The sequence below is a fragment of the Zingiber officinale genome, chromosome 4A, assembly GCF_018446385.1.
Source record: "Zingiber officinale cultivar Zhangliang chromosome 4A, Zo_v1.1, whole genome shotgun sequence".
In the NCBI taxonomy this organism is placed as follows: domain Eukaryota; kingdom Viridiplantae; phylum Streptophyta; class Magnoliopsida; order Zingiberales; family Zingiberaceae; genus Zingiber; species Zingiber officinale.
Genome location: NC_055992.1, coordinates 24,686,367 through 24,713,936, shown reverse-complemented (window position 1 = coordinate 24,713,936; position 27,570 = coordinate 24,686,367). Strand labels below are relative to the sequence as shown.

Genomic DNA, 27,570 nt, shown 5'->3' with positions numbered 1-27,570 from the left:
TTTTCAATTAGTTGTCTAAGAAGATGTATAACTTTTATTGTCGACCTTCCAAGCATGAACCCAAATTAATTTTACGTCATTGGGGTCTCTTTTCTTTTTTTCTATTACTATTTCTCAAAGTTTCATGCTATGACTTGTTAGTTTAATACTCCCATAGTTTGCACAATTATGTACGTCTCCCTTGTTCTTATATAAGAGAACTAGAGTACTTATTCGCCATTGATCGGACATTTGTTTCATTTTCAATATCATGTTAAATAATTTTGTAAGTCAATTAATACCTTATTTCTCTAAGCACTTTCATACCTTTATCGGAATATCATCTAGTCCAACGACTTTTCCATTATGCATCCTATTTAAAGTTTGTTTTACTTCTGAAGTTTGAATTCTATGATAAAAATTTAAATTTAAATTTTTATACTCATTTAACCTACTTAAATTACCTATGTTAAGATGGGTGACGCATTATGCCAACACTCGACGCCCCTTGATAATTGAGATAATATTGTTATTTTTAAAATTTGTGTTCATACAAGATAATGTCAAATTTGTACCCTTTCAGATGGAACACAAAATCCAAATTTAAGTATTTTTAAATTTGTGCCCATACAAGATAATGTCAAATTTTTTCTTCATCTCTTTCCTCCACCTCCAATTCTATAGTGGCACCATACATCGAAATGCCAACATAATAATAAAATATTATCATCCCAATTAAAGAACAAAAAATCTACATGGCTCAAACCTTGATTGATTTATTAGATATGTGAGATTAGCTATTCCCTAGAGCAAAACCAAAATTAGTATATAACTAAATTCATACACGCGAAACCAATATTGAGCTATAAATAAAACATGATATATATTTGTAAGGTTAATTAAATCAAAATATGATATTACATGGTAAAGACTGAAGTTGAATAATAAATCAAATAGAACTTTCAATCTCTGGTTGATATCTACCCCTCCCACTTGCTGCTACAAAAACAGTACTTTCGTGTATTGGAATATATATGATATAATTCCAACCTAATCATTACAATAGAAAGTTTTCTATAAGAAAAAAAAAAACTAAAGTCCAGTAACGAACGATGAAAAACATTAAGTAAAACATAGTCTGTATTTCACCTTCACTATTCTTAATGTGGTGTATTTAATGGAAGAATACATTATTCAGTGCTCATGTTGGCCATATTAAAAACGAAAAAACAATGGTATTTTAAAATAGTCATCTGGGAAGTATCTACATATTAACTGGAAGAGTATGATACCAAATTTCTCAGAAATCATTCATCAACTCATATAAGGATGATTAAATACTGACTCAAAGACTATTCTTATTTTTTTCATTATATAGGTGAGTCTGCTGAGGCCCTATAAGTTCATTGAAACAAACTACCAGCCCACTTAGTTGAGAGCAATAGCCCATAAATTTGTAAGATCCACATTAACTTGTCAGATCCAAGTACTGACCAAAATGCTTAAGCTCAAATTCATAGCAGCTTACTCATCTAAAACCCATTATTAGCTCCAAGGTTTAAAATTTCGACCCGTGCCGAGGTTTCGGTCTCAGACCAGAACGATACGGTTTCGGTATCGTATCATGCCGTGCCGATACAGTTTCGATATTTTTTTATTAATATATAGTAATTATTAGATAGATATATTTATTGTATATAATTTTAAAATAAATTGTATATTGATTTTATATAAGTTGCTTGAACAACTTAATATGGTTAAAAAAAAATAATTAAATATAATTTTCTTTAAAGATGTATTAATTACTCGAATTAAAATTGATACATCATAATTATATAGATTAATTGTTTATTCATTTAATTAATTATTAATTTAAATCTTATATATTTAAAATGGTAAAAAAAATTAAAATATAAATTAAACAGCAAAAAAATAATAATAATAATAAATTATTAGAATATAAATATGATTTATTAGATTTTTTTATTTTTTTAAAAACAATTTAAAAAAATTTAAAACAGTAAAAAAAAATTTAATATCAATTAAGTTTTTTTTAATTTTTTTTTAAATTTTAAATATATTTTATAGGGATAATTTAATTAGGGTTTATAAAAATCTATTCAAAATATCCCACTTAGGAATTGTTTAATTAATTAAAAAAATTTCTTTTGTAACAGTCCGCCCGAGCGCCCGATCCCGCGATCCACGATTGCGATCGCGATCGCCCGCTGCGGAGCGCGACGCCTCCGCCGGCGGTGGAGGCATCGCGCGACGCTTCCGCCGCCGGCGGAGGCGTCGAGCGACGCTTCCGGTGGCAGCGAAATTTGTTCTCCTCATGTGCCGGTTTCGGTTCGTCACCGGAACGGTAAATTTTGACTGTTTCGGGCGGCACGGCTCGGCACTTCAAACCTTGATTAGCTCACAACTCACAGTGTATAACTAAATTGAGACATCACATTAAAGTTTGATATCCCAAAGAGCCAAACTCATCGAGCTGAAGCATGCCTAACTGGCAGCATGTGAGACTTAATGGTGTCTATAACGTCATACATACATCGTTTTCAAATACATAAAATGGTTTACTATGACACCAATTGTCATAAGCCACGTAGATAAGAGATTTGACCAATTAACTTGAGGCTCAACAACTAGCCCAAAATGTTGAAGTCCAAATTCATAGTAACTAGCTCATCTAAACTTATAAAACTACTTTATTATTAATGCACAAATTCAAATGTGAAACTAAATTTGAGTGTCACTGAAGAAAAAAATGATTTTGTTAAATTTGTCCATTACAAAAGAAAAAACAAATACCTAGATAGGCATATTATGTGCATCATCCATTCGTTTTTTTAATAAATACCACTATATATAAGAGTAGAGGGGAGTACTTAAAAGATGAAATCAAAATATTTATCCAAAATTTTAATATCCACAAAAGCAAGAAAAGGAAGCATCAAATGCCAATGTGTCTCTCTATTTATGAATACCAAATTGTAGATTATAAGCTGAATTTGCTTTAAGCTAGCATTCTTTTGCTCATTAAATCTCTGTTCCATCTTACTAAAGTGCAACTGCATCATCGATTTTTCATTCCTATACCATCAACGATGGTAGTAAAGTTGCAACAAAGGTAAATCACAATTGCAAAACTAAGAATCTATGAGATTTCATTTGCAGCTATTCATTATCTACACTTGGAGTCAATGAAATTTAATCTAGTTATGGATCTATTATTTGAAAGTTGGATTATGTAAAGATTAGCTAATGCCTATAACATAACAGCATTCAGTGTCACTAAATTCCTACTCGCCCCTTATTTTCATTGTCATCAAAAGGCACCCTATGTTGAAAATGTTGGAAAGTTAACAACAATTTTAGGAAAGTTGATTATGGAAAATCTCTTGATACGGGGAATCCTTTATCAAGGTTTAAAATCTCGACCCGTGCCGAGGTTTCAGTCCTAAATCAGAACGATATAGTTTTGGTATCGTATTGTGTTGTGCCGATACAGTTTCGATACAATATATATATATAGCTCCCGCCATGCGAGGTCCTAGGGAAGGATCCATTGTACGTAGCCTTACCCTGCTTTTTGCAAGAGACTGTTTCCAGGATTCGAACCCGTGACCTTTTGGTCACATGGCAATAACTTTACCATTGCGCCAAGGCTCCCCTTCATATATATATAATTTAAAAATAAGTTGTTATATTAACTTTATGTAATTTGATAGCACACATTTATCAAAACTTTCAAAATAAAGGATAGGTAATTTAAAGTATTCTCTTTAATATTTATAATTCTAAATCTCTTTATTCTAAGATAAAAAAATATACATTATCTATAATAATTATATAAATTAATAGAAAAAGCCTAATTTATATATAATAATTTATAATTATATAAAATTTTAATTTACATAATTATTGATTTATATAATATATATTTATATAATTATAGTTTATAGATATTCTAAATAATCTATATTAAATATTTTATATATAAAGAGAGAATTATTAACTTGGCTGCATTCTAAAATCAAATTTATTTTAAAAAATTATATTTTTTTAACTTTTTAAAAATTTAAATTTTAGAATTATTTATAAACTTTTAAACTTATTTATCAATTTTTAAAATTATTTTAAATATTTTTATAACATTTTAATCTATTTTTAATTTATAAAAATAATTTAAAGTTTGGTTTTAAAATTATTTTAAATTATATAACTGTATATTATATAAATTATCTAATTTTTTTCCTTTAATTTTTTTATATTTTTAATAAAAAACAAAATAAAATAAAATTATATATTATAATTATATTAATTAATTAACCATTTATTTAATTAATTAATAATTTATATAATATATATAATAATTAATTTGAAATTATATATATAATAATGACTTTAAATTTTAATTATAAGTTTTTTAAAACCCTACTTTTTCTTCTCATCGCGATGTGTGATTCGCCGCCTCCTTTCGCATGGCAGTCGCCGCCGCCGTCGCCTCACCACCGCCGACGCTACTACTCTCTCATTGGTGGCCTCGCCGAGGCAGATGTTCCAGGTAAGTGATTCGTAAACTATCCCAAAGATTCATTCTTCCTTCTTCCTCCTCCTTCCTTCTGTCGCGCGAGCACGCACGATTCCTTCTGTCGCGCGACGACGAGCGCACACGATTCCTTCTATTGCTTGACGCATGCCGAATCATTGCTCTTCCGATCCTGATTTTGGTGCATGGGTAGAATGGTAAATTTCCCCCATTCCACCCGGCACAGAATGAAACCCTAAACTCTGTCCTTTATCCAGTGGCGGGGCCGAGGTGACCGTCAAAGCAGGAGGCAGACATCAACCGCATTGCCTTGCCTTAGACGGTGTTTTAGGCGGTTAAAGATAAGGCGAGGCTGGTGAGGCGGACAAGGCGGCGTACAAGGCAAACGAGGCAGTGGGTGAGGCGGTCAAGAGAGCAGGTGAGGCGGTCAAAGTCAATAAAATTTAGAAAAACCTTAGATATATGAATACTCTTTATCTCCCTTTCAAAATATAAATAACTCCACCAACCCACTAAGTCACCAACAACCCACCTCCATCCGTCTAGAACCGCCCCCACCACTACTGCCTGTTGTCGCCACCAGCACACTAGGTTAACTTTTATATATTTCTAGTAAGATTTTGTTCTAGCTTTTGATCTTTTATTTAGTTATTGAAGATTAATGATGGAAAATGAGAAACAACCGGAGGCGAAATTGAAGCAAAAGTCCAATGATATTATTTGAGATTATAGGGTGTTGTATTGTAAAGAAAAAAAGAGATCGGATCACATGCAAATTGTGTGAAAAGCTTATTAAAGGAGGAGTTTATTGAATGAAACATTATATTGCGGATATTTTAGGACAAATTGTAACATGTCCAAAAGCATCCGATAAAGACAAAAAAAGAGTAAGAGTTTATCTTGAAAATAGCAAGAATAAGAAGCGAGAAGAGAGGGCAGAAGTAACTATAGAGGATGATGATTATCAAGTGGAGGGAGATTCTTCTAAAAAGAAGTCAAAGCACCTCGAGCCTATTGATAAGTGGAGATCCACAATCGATCTAACAAAGCAAGACAACAAAACACAAATGATGTATTGAAGTTAAAGTGTAAGATCCAGCAATTTAATAATAAGTGTTATTGGAGAAATAACCTTATTAGATTATTTAGAAATTTTTCGGGATTTAAACGGAATCTATGTGACACGTTTAAGGGGATGAATTTGTAGGTTCAAAGAAGGCCTGTTTGGAATATCATTTAAGCTGGGAATTGAATGAGGAATTAACTTAGGTTTTGGTTGATTAAACCCTAAGGATAAACTAAGTATAAAGGTGGCATTAGTGACCAAAATCTAAATGCACCGATTTCTCTCCATCTCTCTCGATCTCATCTTCACCGCCCCTCTTCCTCGCGCATCCCTGCCCGACACCATCATAGCTGCCTCTTTCACCGGCGGAGCATAGAGGAACAGCCACGGTAGCGAGTACTATCGTCCATTTCCCCTCTCGTCACCTCTTTCCCGATCTCGTTGTCACCTTGCAATCATTCGTCGGAGCACCTCAACCGACCTTTCTTAGCTCGACGTCAGCAGCAGCAGCTAGCGTTGCATCTACCCAAGGTCGGCAGCTACCACTCTTCTCCCTGATTCATTGTTGCCACCGCTTGATTGCCATCGCCGATCGTCGCCCATAGCTTGCCTAATCCTTGCTTCGGCCACGAGCAAGAGGTTGGTCTTCGTCAAAGAGAAATCTATCGATACATAACTGAGGTAAGGATGCTTAGTGTCAGATTGGTAGCAATCTGTATTTGTAGTGATCTAATTTCCATTTTTTGTATTGGGAGATTGTGATTTGTAGTTTGGCCAACCACTGTAACTCCGGCCATTGATTTTTCGACAACGACTTCATCTAGTTTCGGCCACTATTTCCGACAATAAGCCTCTCCGGCTACGAGTCAACAGCGATGCATTTGGATTAGGTATAATTAGTTCGCTCATTTTTCCTATCATGTTTGGTACTTGATACAATGGATTAAAGAATGGGTTAATTGACTATAGGAGTGATTCCATTTCTGAAAAGAATAGGAATTGTTGTTAAGAGATGATGTTGTTAATTAACCTTTGATTAGTAGCAATGAGTTGTTGAGTTGTGATCGGTTGTGGTTTGATGAATTAGTTGGTGATGGGATTAATACAGAATTAATTTCATTTTCTGTATTGGAATTGTTAATTAAATTGATGTTGTGACTAATGGAATTATTAAATTGATGTTGTGAATTAATTAGTGATTAGTGGATTTAGAAGGATTTATGATGGGTTTTGATTAGTGATTGATTGGTGATAATTAAGGAATTGATTGGTAGATTAAGGATGGACTTATCATCTAATTGGATTTAGATCATTAGGTGGAATTAAACATGGTTACCTAATCGAATTAGGATTGGGTTTTGAGTTTAGTTAGTTGTTGTATATGTGATTAGCTAAATTGTACATTACGTGATTGCAAAACTTTGATACGAGACGAGCGTCTTGACGTGGGATTGTTTAGCACGATTGACAGATAAAGGCGGGTAGCCGGGTAGTTCTTACCTTGATGCTTTAGTTCTTTGACCTTAGTGCATAAGCTGTATTTGGATGGTAACTGTATTGACCTTGACTCCACTCGTATTTTTTCCTGAGTTTAATACTTATTCACTCGATCTTTGAGATAATCGATTTGATGTCAATATACAGTCTCTCGTTGACATCTATGATACTTAGCAGATACTAGATACTATGTTTATTTGGTTTGATTGCTGTTTATTCACATATCTTATTGAGTATGTTGGCTTACTATAGCATACTTGATTTCTGTTTATATATCTATAACGACTGCTGCATCTTGCACATCATATCATTATATGTATGTCGGCGACCATGTCTTCCTTGTGGTTGAGTCGTTGGCCAGAGTCGCGCACTTGGCCACTCATAGGTAGTGTTAGCTAGAGTATGTGCCGCTTGTCCTATCGTGCCCCACTTGGCTACTCATGGGTAGTGGTAACTAGAGTTGCGAACAGCAGGGACCCCATTGTTACGTAGCTAGTTAGCTACTCAGCACCTGTCCACTCGACCACTTGAGAGTAGTGGTAGCTAGAATGTGTACAGTTGTCATTATCTCGACCTCTCAACCATACAGGGGGCGTGGTGTAGAGGGGTCGACGAGAGTGACCATCCGTTCATAAGCTTTTATTATTATATTTGCTTATGTTGTTGTTTGCTTACTTATGTTGTTGCTTTATTGTATTCATATGATATGCTTACATATGTTGAGTTATATACCTATTGCATGTCTTTTAGGGTAGTATGTATATACCTCACATGTTACCCTTGTAATATGAGTAGTACTATTGCAGATCCTCACTACCCCTGACTTTCTATTACTAGTTTAGTATATGGGTTCAGGTATGGATATTTATTATGATTTGACTGTAGTTCATGTTATGTTTCCCTATGAGCCTGTATACCTTTGAATTCTAAATATATATATTATGCTCGTGCACTATCTGTCTATTACCCGCTGGGTCCTAGCACTCACCACCCCATGAATTGGTTTTCTTTCGCCAAGTAGCAGGTAAAGGATTTATGGAGTCGCCTGGAGATCCTGTCCGCCAGTCTCATGTCACATCGAGCGATTTCTTCTGTTATTGCTTCCGTTCGCATTATTGACTTTGGACTTGTTCGTGTATATGTATCTTTTGTATAGAGTTTAGCTTTGTGGATTTTTTGTATTTGGTTTAATGTTGTGGTGTCAAGCCGAGCCGGCTCGCAATCGGTTGTTTTATGGTTTTGTGATCGTTATTTTGTGACTTCCACTGTGTTTTGCTACAACCGTGTGGGTTGCTTATTATACAACTGCGTGGTTATCCTTTTTTTGTTCCAACCGTGTGGGTTGCTTATTATACAACTACGTGATTATCCTTTTTTGTTCCAACCGTATGGGTTGTTGTTAATAGCTTGTGAGTAGTATTGTGCATTATATACTGATTTCATTTGTCACTGCTACAGGGGAGGTGCTGCCCGATTTTCTTTGGACAACCTTACCCTCGGGGTGTGACATAAAGTTTACAAATGATGTGCATGAGTGCCTTGCAAGATGGATTTATGAGGCGGAGATTCCTTTTCCTGCAATTGACTATTAAAATTTTAGATAGTTTGTAGAGGCAGTTGGTCAATTCAACCCAGGCTGTAAACCTCGGTTAATATCTTCTAAGAGAGCCACTTTTGAAGCAAGAAGTTGAGAGGACCAAATTATCTCTAAAAAAGCATGAAGAAGAGTCAATGAAAAATGGATGTTCAATTATGATCTATGCATGGACAGACCGGAAGAGAAGCATTATGAATTTATGTAGTAATTGCAAACTAGGCACTACATTCCTAGGTTCTATTGATGAATCCATGGAGGCACACACTAGGGCTTACATATTCGAGTTTCTGGAAAAATACATCAATGAAATTGACCCCAACATAATGTTCAAGTAGTGATGAACAATGTGACAAACAATATAGCGGCGACGGAGTTGTTGAAGGTTACACAACCCCAAATTTTTTGAACCTCTCGTGTGACTCATATAATCAACCTCATACTTGAAGCAATTGGAAAGTTACCCAAGTTTAGTAAAATCCTTGAGAAAGCAAAATCCTTAACAATATTCATCTATGCATATCATGGAACTTTGACTATTATAAAGAAATATACCAAGAAGAGGGGTATTGTGAGGCCCGGGATGATTAGATTTGCTACTTCATTTTTTACTTTGGGAAGTAACAAAGGCAAGAAAGATCAATTGAGACTTATGTTTACAACCGAGGAGTGAAACAAAATGAAATTAAGTAGTGTGAAGCAGTAGTATGAAGGGGAAAGTAGTGAAGGTGATAGAGGAAAAGTATTTGGAATGGTGTTTCTTTGATTTTGAATATTTTCACCCTTAGCGAAAGGTGACAAAAAGCTCTCCATGGTCTTTTTATTTGGTGCACTTAAACAAGCCAAGAAAGAGATTAGAAAGGGTTTCAAAATGGCATCCCTATTTTGAAGATTATTAATGAGAAGTATAAGGTTAGACTTGATAGTTCTTTGCATCATGTCGCTTACTTGTTAAATCTGATTTTTTTACTTCAAAAATCCAACCGTACAAAATAATATCAATGTTATGAATGAGTTCTTGAATTGCATTGAGAGAATTTTTTCCACCGACGAGGACATCTAATCTATCATTTCTAATGATGAATTGTTGAAGTATAAAAGTAAATCCAGAAACTTTGGAAGAAAAATAGCGATCGCAGCATATGAGAAGGTGGATGTATATCATGACTTTGATCGGATACATCTCTTTCCTTTTATTTTATTCACTAACATACATGTCTCTTTTACCTTTTTCTTGGTTTATTCTTTTTTTGTCTCATTACTTTTTTAAGTTGGATGGTGATCAAATTATGGTGGTGACACTCCAAACTTACAAAAAAATGGCAATGAGATTTCTATCTTTGACAAGTGGTTCATCGGGTGTGAAAGAAATTGGAACCAATTTGAAAGGGTAAATAGTAATTCATAAATTATGTTATTTATCCTTTTTTTTATTAGCTTTTAATAATTTTCTAATTGTTTAGATACATACAAAGAAGAGGAATAGGCTAAAGATATCAAGATTGAATGCTCTTGCATATGTCAAATTCAACGTCAATCTTATGAAGAAGAAGAGTAAAAGAGAAATAGACGAAGATTTGTTTCTATCCTCTCAAGCTAGTGAAGTTCAAGATTGACTTATTGATGGTGGTGATGAAGATGAGGTTGAGTCGGGTTCGGTACTTAATTGGAGAATGGTGGCAGAGGCCTCGGGAGCAGATGAAGTGCTACAAACCAAGGAGTGCAAGGAGCATCCCCATTAGAGAACTTGATAAGGATTTAGATACGTCGAGGAAGAGAATGAAGATGTTGATTTTGAGTTCGATAATGAGAGGATTATGGATGCAATTGATGGTGCATGTGTGGATGATTTAGAAGATTAGTTATGTTTAGTCTAATTCTTGTTGGCTTGTTGTCATGTTGGATTGAAACTTTGAATTTTAAACATAGGCTTTTGACAAAAGTAATGATACTACTTTTTTAGTATTTATATGGTGATGAATCTTTATTAATTATCTTGTTAGTTATATTTATATATTTATTTGTACCTTATATAAATTGTATTGTATTATCTGAAGCTTGTTTATGAATGAACATCATTTAATTAAATATATCATAAAGAATGATGACTATTCATAATATTATGTATAAAAATAGTATATAAAAAATTCAACCACCTATGTTGCTAAGGCGGTAGGTGGTCACCACCTTGCTGTCGTCTACCATCATTTACAATACTGCTCTTATCATGGAAATCCATTGATACATGGAACCCTTGATATGGGGACTCATTAGGAATAAAATACTTTAATTTATACGATTTTATTTTTCTAGTTTCTATAAATCATCAATGTACAATGTATATATATACTCATTATTATGCATAATGGAAAAAATAAGAGATCATTTCATTCCACGTTTCTTGACATGGTATCAGAGTTCTAGGGTCCTGTGCCTCTAAATAGGATAAGAGTTCGTATTTTTTCATAATTTTCTTCTTCACATATAAGTTTCTTAGCAAATTTAGATATCATCCCAATTCCTAATGCCTTATCTAAGGCTTTATCTAATGAGAAATGTTGAGAAGCTATGAGAATAGAAATAGAGGCACTTGAGAAGAACAAAATGTGGGAATTCATAGAGTTGAGACAAAATAAAAGAGTAGTGGAATACAAATGGATGTTTATGGTGAAGTAAAGATCAGGTAGGTCTCTAGAGAGATATAAGGTGAGGTTGGTTCCTAAGGGATACACACAAACCTATGGAGTGAACTATCAAAAAACATTTACACCGGTAGCTAAAAGATGAATACAGTGAGGCTTCTATATCCTTGCCACAAATTTCAATTGAGATTTATAATAGTTTGATGCAAGGTTTAAAATTTCGACCCGTATTGAGGTTTTGATCCCAGATCATAACAATACGGTTACGGTATCGTATTGTGCCGTACCGATATGGTTTAGGTATTTTTTTTATTTATAGATAGTAATTATTAAATAAATATATTTATTGTGTATAATTTAAAAATAAGTTGTATATTGATTTTATATAAGTTCTCCATTATTAAACAACTTAATATTGTTAGAAAAAATAATTAAATATAGTTTTTAAAAAAAAATGATCTATCAATAATTTGAATTAAAATTAATAGATCATAATATGTTACCTTGCTAATACTAAAATGAGTGGCATGAATCAGATGGAAACATTGGTTCTTGTAACATTTTGCTTAGATAACCTTTATAGTTTTCCAATGCTCGGATTAAATAATTATAATTATATAAATTAATACAAATATGCTATTTTATATATAATAATTAACTATTTATTCATTTAATTGATTATTAATTTAAATAATATATATTTAAAATATTAAAATATCAATTAAATATTAAAATAGTAAAAATATACAAAATAATTAAAAATTATATCAAAATATAAATTTAATTTATTAAAATTTTTATAAAAAAATTGAATTTTTAAATAAAATTTAAAACAGTAAAAATAATTTTAGAATGTTATTTAATAAAATTTATTATTTTTTTAAATTTTAAATATATTTTTTATATTTTATTAAGATAATTTAATTAGGATTTATGAAAGTCTCTTCAAAATATCACATTTATGTGGGAATTTTTTGAATTATTTAAATTACAATATTAATTTTGCACAGGACATGCCCTTTTCGTGATGCGCGCCTGCGACGCCTCGGGTGATGCCTGAGGCGTCTGGCGACACCTCCGGCAGCATCGAAAGCGTCCGGCGGCGCCAAAAGCATCCCACTACGCTTCCGGCTCCGCCAGAAGCGTTGCGAAGCCTCCAGCGCTCGTGACGCTTCAGGCGCCCCACGACGCCTCCAACAGCACCGAAAGCATCTGACAACGCATTCTGGATGCCCTACTCATGATGCGTGCTTGAAACGTGTAGGATGTCGGTTTCGCTTCCCCAGCGAAATAATAAAAACCGTCCATGTCGCATGGCACATAAAGGTAAAAAACATCCGTGTTACCCGGCACGGAACGACATTTCAATCGCTGGTTTAATGTAAAGAATGTCTTCCTTAGTGGTGACTTAGAGGAAGAGATATATATGGTGATTCCATCATACTTTAGAGGAGAGATCAAAGGGAGAAAGGTTATTATATGGACTCTCAAAGAGCTTAGTTCAGTAGATCTACAAACGTGAACAAAGTTAAAGTGATCATAGATTATTCATTAAACACAACTTTCAAAATGACATAATTGTTACCGGGACCGATGAGAAAAAAAAATGAAGGTCTTGAAAAACTGCTTGGCAAAGTAATTTGAGATCAAAGACTTGGACAGCTTGAAATACTTCCTTAGGATAGAAATAGATCGATCTCGGCAAAGTATCTTCATTTCCCAACATAGTATGTGGTTGACCACTTGAAGGAAACTAATAAATTAGCATGTAAATATGCATCAATTCTGATTGATCCCAATCACAAACTTGGAAAGGTGAATGATGATCAAGCAATAGACAAGGAAGGGTTCTCGAAATTGAGTGGGAAGCTAATATATTTGCCACACACTCGGTCGAATATTGTCTATGTTGTGAGTGTGGTAAGTGAGTTCATGCATAACCCTAAAGAAGTCCATCTACAAGCTGCAAATCAAATAGTCCACTATCTCAAAGTTAATCTAGGAAAAGGAATTTTATTTAAGGTGAGAGGTTGATTCTTCAAACTTACACTTATGCAGACTACGTAGAATATCATAGACGTTCTACAACAGATTGTTGCATGTTCCTAGGTGATAATTTGGTCATGTGGAGGAGAAAGAAATAAAATGTGGTAGCTCGGTCAAGTACAGAAGCAGAGTTTAGGGCTATTATGGCTCAAAGTGTGTGTGAACTACTATGGTTGAAGATCCTGAAAAATCTCAAAATAAAGTGGGAGGCACCTATGAAACTATATTGCGACTATAAGTTAGCTATCAATATTGCTTATAATCCAATACAATATGACAAGACAAATTACATCGAGATCAATAGGCACTTTATAAAGGAGAAGTTAGACAACAAGTTAATTTGTACTCCCTATTGTATCTATAAAGGAACAACTTGCAGATGCGTTTGCAAGGGAACTTAATAGACATGATTTGTCAATGATTATATCCAGCTGGAAATGGATTGATATCAATTCACCATCTTGAGAGGGAGTATTGAAAAGTTGACAATTAATATGAGGATCCAGTTTAGGAATAAAATATTTTAATTATTCTTTTCTATTTTTCTGATTTATATACATAATTAATGTGCAACATATATATATATATATATAGACACTCATTATGGTGCATAATGAAAAAAGTAAGAATTTCATTCCATATTTCTTGACAAAAAAATATCAAAACAATGTCCCATCTTATTTTTCATCTTAACACTGTTGTAGCAACTTTAGCCTACTATAATAGTGTTGCAACAAGGTGGAATGGAAAATAGGATGGAGTGCCCTTTTGATATTTTTTTTCAAGATAGGGCACCCTTTTGATAATAATGAAAATAAGGGGCACCGTTTTATCTTTTGCCCAAATAGAAGTCAAGTTGGTATGTAGCCCTCCCACTTCCTTGTATTGATACAGTGGCACTTCCATGTATAATTGGTAAAATCACATGACAATGATGCAGTTCATTTATCAGTAAGGTTCAATCCAATTTATTTTTCAAAGAAATCGATTTCTCACAAAGATTCAAGAGAAATTTAAATAAATTTTAGATTAAAAAAATATATACAGTCAAATTATATAAGAGAACTAGTGAAATCCATTTAAATTTGTTTAATTCAAATTGAGAATGAAAATGGATAAAATTGTGGTAAGCTTTGGACAAATTGAGATGATTTTTAAAAATAAAGTGACCGGTCTAACCTTTTCTTTAATCCTAGCTTGATTCTTAGAGAATCCTAACATGGGAATGAGAGAGTTATCACTCTCTTAAATTTCTTAACCTCGCTATAGCTCAAGATTCACCATGAGATAAAGATCAAGGATCATTACTTCAACCTTAATATCATTCATTAGAATCGACAACTCATAAATTTCTCTCCCTTATTGTCCTTCGAGGGAGGTTATCGTGGATCAACAGTCATTATCATGGTTCAATAGAGAATACAAAAATCTAGCTTGTTCAACAATAATCTTGAAACTAACACCAACTAAAAATTAATTTGAATATTAGAAGAGACTTGATTAAACATTATAACATTGAATATGAAATAATAACACTTATATTTTTTTAAATGCAATCTAGTGTTATTATGTATAATAAAAAAATGTGATTTTATATTTTTATTTATTAATTTTATATTAATAAATATGGCAATATTTGCTTGATGCATTACTAAAAATTAGAGGTGCAATGACATATAATAAAAATTTGGTAATTTGTTGGATACAATAATTTTATTATATCTTTCTCCTTTTTTTTTTTTTGTAATGTTTTCTATTGATTCCAATTTCATTAATCCTACTCATTTGTTGCAGCAATACTTGCACTATTTGGCTATACGATCCCAACCCCAATATTGTTTTTAATGACTATACATTCAATTGTTGGAATATAAATGATACAATCGCAATTTTTTATTTTTTATTACAAAGGAATATTTTTCTGGAAGGAAAACCCTAAAGGCAGTGACAAACAACAAAATTGGTTAGCAAATATAGTCTATGTTTCACCATCAGTAACCTTAATGTGATATAGCTGATGTTTGCAAATCAATACAAAATAATATACTAGTCGCCATTGTCTTGTCTATCAGAAAGAAGAAAAAACAATAGTTGTTTTAAAGTCTCCTGTGAAGTATCTACATATTATCCTAATATGCATGCCACCTAATTTTCTCATAAATAATTCATTAACTCAGGTAAGTAAGATAAAATACCTAGGACATAAGTCTACTCTATCATTTATATTTTAAATTTTCAGTTATGGAGATCATTGTAGCTAAAGACAATGGTTTTGCATCTTCTCTAACCATGTTAAAATTTAGTTATCAACAATTACAAAAGGGAAAAAAAGAAATGCAAAAATATGCATATACATGCATTACAAAACAGTTAATGTCAGTCTCAAATCTGAATAGCAAAATCAAGGGCAATGCTAGGTCCCAGAGTAAACCAGTGTCAAAGGCTTTTCCTTAAGAATATGAGCTTTAAAATGGATTATAATTATCATTGATAAGTAACAGAAAATGCCTTCACCATCTAAGTACCTCAATATGCTCAATATGCAAATGATGAATTTAATTTGCAATAAAATAATACTTTGAAGCATAAGTATAGAAGAGTAAATATAATATAGAAAAAAATCAAAAAGAAATACATAATTCTAATTTTCAAATTCAATCTACTGAAAAGTTCAATATAAAAGTTGTATAATTGATATTAAAAAAGGATAATGCCATCAAAGGTATATTTACAGAATTATAGCAATTAGGTAGTAAATTAAATTAAAATTTTGTTATCTTAAATTATGCCAACACAGAATTTCAAAATTAATTCAGAAGAGTCTTACACCTTTCAATTCTCTTCCACTTAGCTTTTCTACTTCTAGAAGCAAAACCATAATAATTAGATAATCAATTAAATTAAATTTTTACCATACCATATTATATCAACACTCGGTACACTTCAAAATGCATTAGATAAATTAAGATGAATTTAAGACTATTAATCACCTTCCACTTAACTTATTTACTTCAACAAAATAAGATTATAAGAATCGGATAGTCAATTAGATTAAAATAAAAAATAAATGACAAAATCACAATACCTTAATCAACAAAATAGTGAAGGTATAATTGTCGAGGTTTGCCTATTAAGGAAAAATTCTAAGAGAAGCATTTAAGATGGTTCAGGCACTTATTTAGACGTCCAATAAATATCCCAATTAGGAAATATGAGACCATGACAAATAGAGGAATAGGATGACTAAAGAAGACTTGGTTAGCAACAACAAATCAGGATGAGGATATAGTAAGGGATTGAGCCCAATATAACTGACTTTACTTAGTGAAATAAAGATTTTGAGTGTTGTGGTTGTGGTTGTGGTTGTAGTTGTATGCTTTGATGTGTATGAAAGTCTGTTGAGTGTAATATAATATGATCTTCATTGGGACAGGAAACATGGGAGAGATTACTCAATCATGTCTCTAAGCACAACACAATTTCCAAACAGGCTTTAGTATCAATGTTAATAATGAAAGTGGCATCACGGTGTAAAACCTCATATCATGTCAAGAGGCACAATCAAAAAATTATCAAAATTTGATACTACTAGGCACATCTTATCTATTCTATATCATTGTGTCAATTATGTCGATGAACTCTAGATTTTAAGTAGCACCAAAATTAAATAAAAATGTAATTTCAACAATACTAAAAGAAGTGAGAAATAATTAAAATGAATGGCCAAGAAATTTCAACAAGTAAAAAATAATAATATATTGGATCTATTTGATATTGATAAAGATATCATTATAATATAAAGAATGAATGGTTGGAATAAAAGAAGTTTTGGAATCTTGTGTGATTGTCGTGTCTCTTAGCAAAACAAATCTTATGCGATAATGGTAAGGCAAGACAGTTTTTTTGGTCAAAACATTAGGTAGTTGGAAACAACAAGAACAAAGTGTCAAATATGAGAATGCTAATTTGTGCATGTTAGTGTGAGATTACAAGATAATAAAGAATATTACTAATCCAAAAGTTGACCAATCAAAAAAATATAGATTCATTTAAAAATAAAATGAGAAAAGAATGGACTAAAATGATATTAACATGTTCAAAGATGACCAGTAAAAACTATAATGACACAAGTTGAATCCATTAGATTTGAATGCATGATAGGTAGCGAAGAACAAATAAAACTATATTATTATTAGATTACATATGACTAGTGATATAATCTTGCATGGAGTTTAATTGAGATAAAAGATCCATAAAATCGCTCTTCAATACTAAGGACTAACAATTTGTTGTTAGTACTACAAGTAGGATTGCATCATCAAATCAGATAGAATTCCAGAAACCATGAATGAACTATTCATCGCATATTATGATCAAAAACATTTACTAGAAAGAAATTTAAATGGAAAGAAATAAAGTAGTAGGAATTTGGATTTTGATATATCTTATTGTTGCTCATTTTAAAAATGGGCATTCAACTCCTATTTAAGAATAAAAGACATCAGTTCAATAGGATTTTAACTGACCACAAAGGTAAACCTATAAGAACATATTTGGGGAATGCTTAACTAATCAAAACCAATTAATGGTGCCAGATGTAGACCTTAGAAACTGTACGAAAATAATCATTTCTAGTTATCCAGGAGTAAAAGATGCAATTTTAAGGAATTAATGTAAGGCTTTTCAAAAGTATGAAGAGGATATTTGGAAGAAGAGATTGAAAAAATTGATGTCATCTGGATTTTCAAGATACAAAAGATTAGGAATATGTCAATTCTTTGCCAAAAGTAGACGTGTAATATATCTACAGTAGGAGGTGGTACAAGAAAGTGCATTAGACTATTAGACAAAGGGAGAGGTTGGGATGTTTTCCAAATTTGAAAGAGTTTAGAATATTAAGGTATAATTTGACTAAGTCATTTGTCAAAATTTTGAGACATAGTGCTTTTAGTTAAATAAACTGATGAGTCATTATGAAACTTTAGGAAATAGTGCTTCAGATAAAAATAAGAGATGGAATACAGAATCTAAATTAAATTGATCCTGTGCTTGGAAGATTGATTACATTATTAATTATTTAATAAGATAACTAATGAAAAGAAAAGAGAAAAAGGAATTATTTGCCTATGATTTTTATTAATTAAGAAAAATGTATTAATTAAGATAACTATAGTGAGTGTTTAAAAAAAATTAGTAACCATACTGATGTGATAAACATGTCTATGTACTAGTAGTTTTAAAACTATTGTTAAGATGTCATAAGGCAATTCAAAGATTTTATACTTAGATAAGTTGAATTGATTATACTTGATCTTGCAAGGGATGGCATGAGACCAAACAACTCCAGTTACTCTAAGTATCTAACTAAAAGTAATCTTAAGAGATATATGTATTGCTAATGATGTAGTCTCACACAGTGTTCAATGGATGGAGATATCCATATAATTGAATCTGAGCATTTAAAACTATTAAATTTTGCTGAGAATGAATAAATAAATTAATAATCATATTAAATCTTCTTGATGTATGTTAGATTTATTGATGATGTTGTAATAATATACATTTTAAACATGATTTTCAGAGAGAAACTAAATATAGTAAAGATTTCACTTACCAAACAAGACGTAAGATAAATATTTAAGCTTGTTAGAAGAGGTAAATTTACTATTATTCAATAGCAATTAGGTGCATCAATAACAGGTGATAAATTGAGAGACAAAAGAAACAATTAAGTTATGTAAAATGTAATACATTTTGTAGCCAGACAAGTTGAATGTGTTCGAGATGAAAGGAGTAAAGAATCACTACTTAACATAATTAAAATGATTCAAAAATTTTGGATATTTCTAACAATATAGTTTTATATAGTTCAATAATAGAATATAGATATAATTAGGCAACCCCAAATAGTAGACTCATAATTTTTAGTTGTTATATCAATACTTCCTCTAAAAATTTTAAAGATAAATATACAATAGAGAATGATTCTACATTATTTATTTTAAACATATGCATTGATTTTATAATAACAAATTATGTAAAATACAACTGATGAAACATAGTACAGTTCAAAATTCCAAACGAGAGAAGAAACAAAAATGCACTGAATTAATTGATAACTAAGGAAATAGAACTGCACCCTATTAAATAGGAGATTTATGACATTTATGCAGAAAAAAAATTACCTGCTCTTCAATAATTGAGAGGGAAAGTGTAGAATAAGTTTATGTTAAACATGCAGATAACAGTTCATGTAGCACCATACACAACAAAGGTGACATATAGCTAGAGTTAGGATACATGGCATGAACATGAACTGATTACAGGAAAACTAAAAGGTAGGCAGTTATAGGTTACTCACTCTATTAAAACCAGCGATCAAAAACACTGGAACCCATCCTTGTTCATCCATGTTCTGCCTCAGATAAACATCTCTGCACAAGTTTTCTGCACTGGAGGATAGCAAAGCAATTGCTATGAATTCAAACACACCTTAAATTATTTCAAAAACCAGAATCAAATAGAAAAAGGGATGTTCACCTGAAATAGTAATCTATCTGCTTCAATAAATTGGCACGTTGTGGATCAATAGCAGGAATAAACATTTGATGAGGCACTGCTGGATGAGGTACGAAGGGCACACCTCCAGGAGGTGTCTGAGTAGCAATATAAAAGATAGGAGAAGGTACATCTGAAGGCAGATTAAAGTCATCGCCATGATAGGTGAACCATACCGGAACTATCAAGGAGAACAGCATATCAAAGATTCAGATCAGATAACTTACCAGGAAAGACCATTGGATTCCCAAAAGGCCCCGGCTGAGGAGGATGATGGCCAAGGAAAGGAGGTGACACGGGTGTAGGCGGCCTGATGAGCCTGGTATTCCGCGGCTGCATGCGAACGTCTGAGGCGCCTGCATTGCGACGATATCCATCATAGGCTCCACGCTCAACATCACGGTGGTTACTATAGTTGTTGTGAGAACCAGCACCCCCACCATTGTTCCACCTCCGGTTACCACCATAGCTTCTACGGTCGCCACCATCATCGGCATGTGATCCAGACCCGCCCGTGGTGTTTCCACGGTCCCAATTAGTGGTTTTTCTAGGAATTTGATCTCGAGGTGAGAGTGTGACTTCTGAAGGTTGATGCTTCTCCGAATTTGCCATAGGTGACGAAGTAGGTGGTGGTGAAGACAGTAACATCCCGCCATCAGCAGCTGTGCCACTGCTACTAATATGACTGCCTCCGCCACGTTTCATTGATTTCTGACGGGCAGGAGTCGCATGGTTCCGGAGTAGAGAAGGATTAGAGTTGGGATTTGGCGAAGAAGTAGACGTCGCAGAGCCCTAAGCAGAATAGAGAACCATAAAATAGATTACCAGAGTAGCACGCACAGGTGCTCAGATCGATGCCATTAGAAACCTATGCAATTCGACCAAAATCAGGAAAATCTCACCGCCGGCGCAGAAAGCGGTGCATCAGGAAGGGATTTCAGGGCATCGGACGAGGATGATTTGGGGGAGGGTTTAGCGGACTCCGAGAGAGCGGGCCAAGACGCGGCTCCCCCAATCACGGCGGCGCCCCCCTTCGCCGACACATTGGGCGGTCGCATCCAAGCCTGCTTCTTACCTTGGGCGGCGTCCGATGGAGTCCTAGACGCATCTTCTGGAGGCGCCTCATGAGGGGATCGATCTGAGATCTCCAGGTCGGGGATCGCGACGACCGGCGACGGGGAGGAAGGGGAAGGCGGGACACCGGAGGGAGGAGCCCCGGTCTCCGCCCCGTTGACTTGAGGCCCGGGGTGGAGGGTGGCCTGTGAGGAACGGGGGGAGGTGGAGGGGGAAGAGGGATCGGCGGCGCCTGCGGCCATGAGATAAGCCAGAGGAGAGGTTGTTAAGGAAAGCGTCACGGATGGGGGAGCTGCGCCGGCGATGGGATGAGAAGGGAAATGGAAGGGAATAAAATTGGTGGTTCAAGACTCCGGCGAGGGTACAAAAAAAGTCACTACGACCTACGGGCTACGGGAGGAAGAGCAATGAGAGCGAGGGTGTCTCTCGTGCATCTCTAGCTTCGGTCGCCTCGTTTTATTCCCATTAAAAGCCTCGTTATAATAGGGACTGCATGTACAACAGCGTCAATGAGACAATATTCCAAATAATATCGGCAAAAATTAAAAGGACCCTGCTCATTAAAGGAGCACTGTATTTTTGTTTTCTTTTAGGGTTATTTTTTATAATTCATCCTTAAATTATATAAAAGAAGTAAAGCATAGGCTTAACTTTTAATTGATTAGTTTTTTTAAGTAAAATACTATTTCTTTTATAATCTAAGGTGAACTTCATTCGAATAATTTTAAAGTTAGCCGGTCTTCCCTGAGCTTATCCACAACAAATAGTCATTCATTTGGAATTTAAACCCTCTTATTACTCTTATTTTATCACTACATCTCACACTTTATAAGGTCGCTATATTTTTTAAAAAATATATTATTTAGATTGATTGACTAATCCAATAGTTGAGTGTAATTAGTTAGTTCGATCATGTGGTAAAAGGTGATTCGTTCATCCTCAGCGCCCCCGCTAACCTGTCCTTAGGCTAACACGGAGGAGATAAATCACGGGTGGCTACTAGCCATTAGTGCAAATGACCAAGACATGGGGGAAGTTATGCTCGGTCACGCCGAGTTTCGACCCCAAGACCTCATGTGATAACACCCCATGTCTTAACCATCGCACCGCCTCGAGGGGACAACTCGACCATGAATCAACAAATAATCGATGATGAATTGACGATTCAAATCGATAGAGCTTTATGATAACATGATCATTGTCTTATTTAAACTCTCTACACACCCCGGTTGATTATCAAGATACTCCTTTAGATAATAGATGTATATTTCTTAGTATCATCATTTTCGATTAAGGTGAAGGTCAGTACTTCTTTTATTAAAATGATATTACTCTACTCAAGTGATTATGAATTATCGACAATCACTCTAAAGATATAATAACCTAGATTCCTTTTATTGAGATGAAAGATTACCTTTTATCCTGTCCAAAAATTATAGAGATAATAAATTAGGGATGTGGCTACTGTATTGACTAGATGTAAACTTCACTTCGCTCTGCCATATAAGAAACGTGAGTGTCGAGTTAGGGAAGGGATCCCAGCGTTGGTCCTCCGATGCTCAAGTCGGTCACCGGTAAGAGGAAAAAAGACGAAGCAACAATAGGCATAGGCATAAATAGTGACTAACGCATACTTCTACCAGTATATAGACCCCCTTTATATAGTGTCCTGGTAGACGGCGTGCATACTCCTCAAGGCATAAGCGCGTTCTCCATGTGGTTGTGGGCACGTTCTCCAATTTGTTCTATGAAAGGACCTATCAGGAGAGTGCTTTTAACATCATACCTTAACAGGGCATACATATCTCTGATAAGATAGTAGAAGCTTCTGTCGTGCGATCCGTCTATTGGCCATGTCATGTGTCAGTGGCACTATCTCCCAAAAGGGCATCGAGAAATATGGCAATGATCCTACTATTCGGCTGAGCGAGTGATCGATCGGCTAGGACTTTGCCGATCGGTCGGCTTCTACTGTTCTTCCTTTTGGTGGTTGGATATAGTAGCTTGTTATTGCCCAACCGGACTAACGCTCAGATCGTCCCAATGGTCCTCTGCTCCATGACAAGCGCCTCATGATCTTAGATGTATGGGCATTCTGCTTGGACTAGTACTTTACTGGTCGGAAGCTTTACGACCAATCGACCATTGTCGTAGAGCTCCGCTCAACCCCCTTTTGAAGGGTGAGCCCGTTTGATCCTTTGGCATCGACCTCCTTGACTTTGACCTCTATGTCAGCTGCTATCTCCATCCTTTGACCCACACTTAATGGACCCCTCTTTATCACCGCATCACAAGCCCTCCCCTCAAGTCTAGTCGAAGGATGCTGCAAGTATGACTAACTAGACGAGCACTGCATCGGGTGTCCTCCCTCAATTGGACATTGTCTGTGCTTTGGATGTCGGTCAACTCATATCTTCTAATCGTTGTTCAACGTTAGTTTATTAACTTGAGCCCAAGTGCCATTCGGATATACTGAGCATCGAAGTTATATCGTCGACTTATAAATCTAATTCGTCAACCAATCATTCCTCTTTCTATCCCGAGCTCCTCATAAGCCTGGTCGTAGATCAGCCACTCAGCTATACCATAGTAAGATATTTGTGCCAATCGAGATTATTGATGCCAGCACTTAGTGAATTTTTCCATTTCTCTACACTTTCTCGGACGAGCGCTCGTTCATAGTGGCTGACATCATCTAAATTTCTGGAAAACTGTGCAAATCTTTGATCATTATGGTCGAGCACGCGACCATTGTTGGGATCGTTCGTACTCGGCTAGAGAGGGGGGGTGTGAATAGCCGCCCCAAATCGTTCGTTTCTTTCTACAAATCAGGTTAGCGCAGCGGAAAATAAACCAATAGAAACGAAAATAAGGAAAAGCAAACCTCAAACTCGAACTCGACGATGTAATGAGGTTCGGAGATGAAACTCCTACTCCTCGGCGTGTCCGTAAGGTGGACGAGCCCTATCAATCCGTCGGTGGATGAGTCCCCGGAAAACCGGCTAAAACAAACTCTTTCTGGGTGGAGAAACCTCGCCACAATACTTTCTTGCAACAGCAAGATCAGAGTGTACAAGAAATACAAGAAGAAGCAACAATATGAATGTAAAAACAAACACGCTTGCCTTCGACTGGTTTCTGTTGATGAAGCAGCAACTTCACAGGAGAACAGCAGCAGCTGACCAGCCGAGAAGCTCACTCGAAGCTTCAGTGGAGTAGGGAGCTCAGCAGAGCTCAAACACAGCACTAAAGCTCAGCAAGACGAAGATGAAGCAGAAGCTTCGGAGAGGAAGAAGAGTTGTTTCCTCCTTCGTCTACTGTAGAGGTCTTATACCTGCACCTGCGAAGAAGACAAAGAAGACACAAAATCTAGCCGTTGTGTCGCAACGGTTAGGCCTGGTCAATCTGATCGGTCTTGGGGACCGATCGGGACTGTCTGATCGGTCCCCGGACCGATCGGCCTCTTCTGAAGAACTTCGCCAAGTTCTCGATGCGTCTCTGATCGGCGTGGACCGATCAGTGATGGATCGGTCCGGCCGATCCTCCTTCTCTTTGCATTGCGCTTTACGATCGGTGCGGACCGATCGAGATAATCTGATAGACATCTTGTTTGATTCTTGATCGGTCACCGGACCGATCAGATAACCCATGATCTGGATCCACTGATCGATCCAGAGCTCGGTTTTTGCCCAAACCAAGTCCAAACCAATACCCGGTCAACCTTGACCTGTTGGTACATCATGCTTAGCATCTGGTCACTCCCTTGACCTGCTAAGACTCCCCACCAAGTGTCCGGTCAATCCCTTTGACCCACTTGGACTTTTCTCTTCGTGAAAGTATCCGGTCACTCTCTTGACCTACTTGACCTTCTCAACACCAGATGTCCGATCACCCTTGATCCATCTGGATTTTCCCTTGCCCGACTTCACTCACCAGGACTTTCACCTAGCTTCACTCACTAGGGTTTTTCACCTGGCTTCACTCACCAGGATTTTCAATCTGCCCGGCTTCACTCACCAGGACTTCCAAACTGCCTAGCTTCACTTACTAGGACTTTTACGTCTGCCTGGCTTCACTCACCAGGACTTTCCACATCCGGTCCAGAGAACGAGCTACCGAGCCCTCTCTGACCACAGTTCGGAGAACGAGCTACCGAGCCCTCTCCGACTTCCACTTGCCAAGTTCCCATACTTGGACTTCTCCGTGCCAAGTCTCCATACTTGGACTTTTCCCGTGCCAAGCTCCCTGCTTGGACTTTTCCGAGTCAGGTCAACTCACCTCGGGTCAACCAGGTCAACCTTGACCAAGGGTTGCACCCACAACCTCCCAAGTTTCTGTTCTTGTCAAACATCAAGATATAACTTGAGTCAGGTCAACCAGGTCAACCTTGACCTAAGGTTGCACCAACAATCTCCCATCAAAATACAACTCTTCTGTTCTTGTCAAACATCAAAATACAACTCGAGTCAGGTCAATTCGAGTCGGGTCAACCAGGTCAACCTTGACCTAAGGTTGCACCAACAATCTCCCCCTTTTTGATGTTTGACAATACCTTTAAGTTAGGCTAATCCAATAGCCTCAACTTTTCTCATGTCATTAGGTAATGAAACATAAGTTACAACCTTACATTCTCCTTCTAAGAAGGCAACCTCCTTCTTAGATAATGAAGGCCTAACTTAAACCCTTCATTCTCCCCCTATTGGCACACATCAACAAACTCTCCCCCTGAAGAGTAAGTTATCGTTGTTGACAACTTCACTCGTTGTGATCAACAAACTTCCCACTAACTCCAATGTTCTTCTTTGAACATTCTCTAGACATCCTCCATTCTCCTTTTTGACACACATCAAAAGGAGTGAATTAAGGTCAAGAGTTTCTTCCTAATGAAAGTCTCATACCTTTCATTGAAACTCTTAATTTCCCCCTTGACACTAGAGTCAACAATTAACTTAGTGATAATCTCATATCACCTAAGTCTTTTAGGAGTAAAAACTCCCCCTAAAAGTCAACTCCCCCTTGACCATTGCACCAACAATGTCTTGGAGAGTTTCAAACCTTTAGAAATCCAAAACACCAACTTCATTGCTGAAATTTCAGAAATTTCAGACAGCACAGTCGAAACTGGCACGCCTTGATCGGTCACCGGACCGATCAGGCTCCTTCTGGATCGGTCCAGTGACCGATCCACAGAATCCAAACCTCTGATCGGTCCACAACTCTGATTTCTGATTTCTTCTCCCGAAATTCAGAAACCTCTAGAAAATCACAGAAAATTCCAAAAATTGTGAAATTTTGAGGATACATTCCTCATAACATATACTATCATGGAAAAATAGTTTTCTATGAAAATAAGTTCCATTTTCAAATCTTGATACAAAGTTCAAAAACTTTGAAATAGTTCAAGTTTACCTCAACTTTGTATCAATTTGCTCAAAGATGAATGCTATCACTAGAAAAGCTTCATCAAGGTTTTTCAAATAAATTTTGAAATGATTTTAAACCCTTTAATTTGGGACCACAATCTTTGGGCTATATGTACATGACTTGTACATAAGCTTTCCCTATGATCCCCAATTTCGAATTAGGTTCATCTAGGTACAATATCTATGCACCTTGATCCTAACTCATCATCCTAATATCTCACACACATCTAAGGTGTATCAAACACATTCAAGTCAATTTTTGATGTGAGATATGAGCTTAGGTTAGCTTAGACTAAGGTCTCATGCATTTTCTAAACAACAATTTGATCTCCATATCATATTGTGTTTTTGTCCTTAAACCAAATTAATTGATTATAAATGCAAAAGATGATGACATGGCATATAATGATATCATAAATGAAAACATGTGCCAATGTCATGATGTCATGGCATAAAGTATGAAACTTAAATAGAGCATGACATTTAAATAACCTAAGCATTATCATGACATTTCAAATGATAATAAATTAAGTATGATGTCATGACATGGCATATGACAAACAATAACATGTAAAGGTATAGAAAATACCTAATTCAAGCCTTAGTTGCCATTTTTGATAGTTTTGATCATTTTGCCATAGGTTTTATATTCCTAAGTATACTAGACCTAAAATCATATACCAAAGATTTTTAGATCACTATGTGCCAATTAAATTGACTCTAGGAAAATTCCTCAAATTTGATTGGCACGTTCTTATCACCTTAGGAATAATTCTCCATCTCATTTCTAAGGCTTGATCACACCTTGAAAATTCCTAAAGTGCCACCTTTTGCCATGATTAGGTTAACTACCTATTCAAGTAAGGTTGGCACACCCTAACTCATCTAGCGTGATGAAATCACGCTCCTAGGAACCCAATACCTATTTGAGCTCATTGGGTTCACTAAATATTCACTAGGGATGACTTCCCTAGCAACCCTCCTAATGACCCTCCTAGGCTTTGAAGCCTTGGTCATTTGGGACTCATCAAGATCAACTCTAGGGGTGACTCCCCTTGTGACCTTGGTGATGGTCTTCCTAGCCCTAGATTTTGTTCCATAATCGAATGGAACATTGTGATAAGTGGGCTTGACCA

At 35.4% G+C, this 27,570-nt stretch overlaps 1 protein-coding gene across 1 annotated transcript in view; it reads right to left on the bottom strand.

Moving 5' to 3' along the window:
* LOC121969727 (la-related protein 1B-like) overlaps nucleotides 1-21,479 on the bottom strand; it is a 28,062-nt gene extending 6,583 nt beyond the window's left edge. The window contains exons 1-4 of the mRNA XM_042519950.1: nucleotides 20,840-21,479; nucleotides 20,165-20,729; nucleotides 19,920-20,070; nucleotides 19,741-19,831 (exon numbers count right to left, since the gene is read on the bottom strand). Of these exons, the coding sequence (XP_042375884.1) occupies nucleotides 19,741-19,831; nucleotides 19,920-20,070; nucleotides 20,165-20,729; nucleotides 20,840-21,253 (1,221 nt within the window). The 5' untranslated portion in view covers nucleotides 21,254-21,479. The remainder of the gene's footprint in view (nucleotides 1-19,740; nucleotides 19,832-19,919; nucleotides 20,071-20,164; nucleotides 20,730-20,839) is intronic.
* Nucleotides 21,480-27,570: the final 6,091 nt, after the last annotated feature.